Source organism: Anneissia japonica, unplaced genomic scaffold (genome assembly GCF_011630105.1).
Source record: "Anneissia japonica isolate Jap-2015-1 unplaced genomic scaffold, ASM1163010v1 scaffold219499_len618_cov48, whole genome shotgun sequence".
NCBI lineage: Eukaryota > Metazoa > Echinodermata > Crinoidea > Comatulida > Comatulidae > Anneissia > Anneissia japonica.
In genome coordinates this window covers 1-608 of record NW_022741454.1, presented here as the reverse complement: position 1 = coordinate 608, position 608 = coordinate 1, and the positions used below count along the sequence as shown (strand labels likewise).

Here is a 608-nt window from a genome sequence, read left to right as displayed (position 1 = left end):
TATTGAGATTTTTCGGGCGTAACCCTTTTTCAAGAACCCGTGACGTTTCACACATGCATGACGAACGTCATAAGCTTTTGACCACGAAGGTATTGTGATGATTCAAGCGCCAAGTAGAATTTAAATTCTTTTCATTCTTTTTCAACGTGCCTGACGTCACGATTTTGATACTGAAAAGCACAATATCGCACGCGACATACTGCGAGACAACTATAAGACACGCCCTCTTCTGTGAATTATATGTATAGTACTGACCATCATTATATTTCCAACGTTGTACTTAAACTTACCAGCACTACCGTGTTTAGGAAGTCCACACTCAGCAGATCCACCTTGCCCTCCAGGACTACCAGGTCTACCATGCCCTCCTGGTCTGCCAGGTCTACCAGGTCCTCCTGGTCTACCAGATCCACCATGTCCTGGTCTACCAGGCCTACCTGGTCCGCCTGGTCTACCTGGCCTACCAGGTTGACCAGGTCTGCCTTCTCCTCCCGGCCTACCAGGTCCACCTGGTCTACCTTGCCCTCCTGGTCTGCCAGGTCCACCTGGTCTACCTTGCCCTCCTTGTCCGCCAGATCCACCTTGTCCTGGTCTACCAGGCCTACCTG

General features: G+C 50.3%; 1 protein-coding gene across 1 annotated transcript; it reads right to left on the bottom strand.

The window, feature by feature from the left end:
• Window positions 1–255: 255 nt before the first annotated feature.
• On the bottom strand, window positions 256–600 carry LOC117118695 (translation initiation factor IF-2-like; the record flags this gene model as incomplete). The annotated part of the gene is made up of 1 exon (XM_033263354.1): window positions 256–600. A coding segment is annotated over one exon (345 nt), but the record flags the coding sequence as incomplete, so codon positions are not given.
• Between the last annotated feature and the right edge of the window lie 8 nt (window positions 601–608).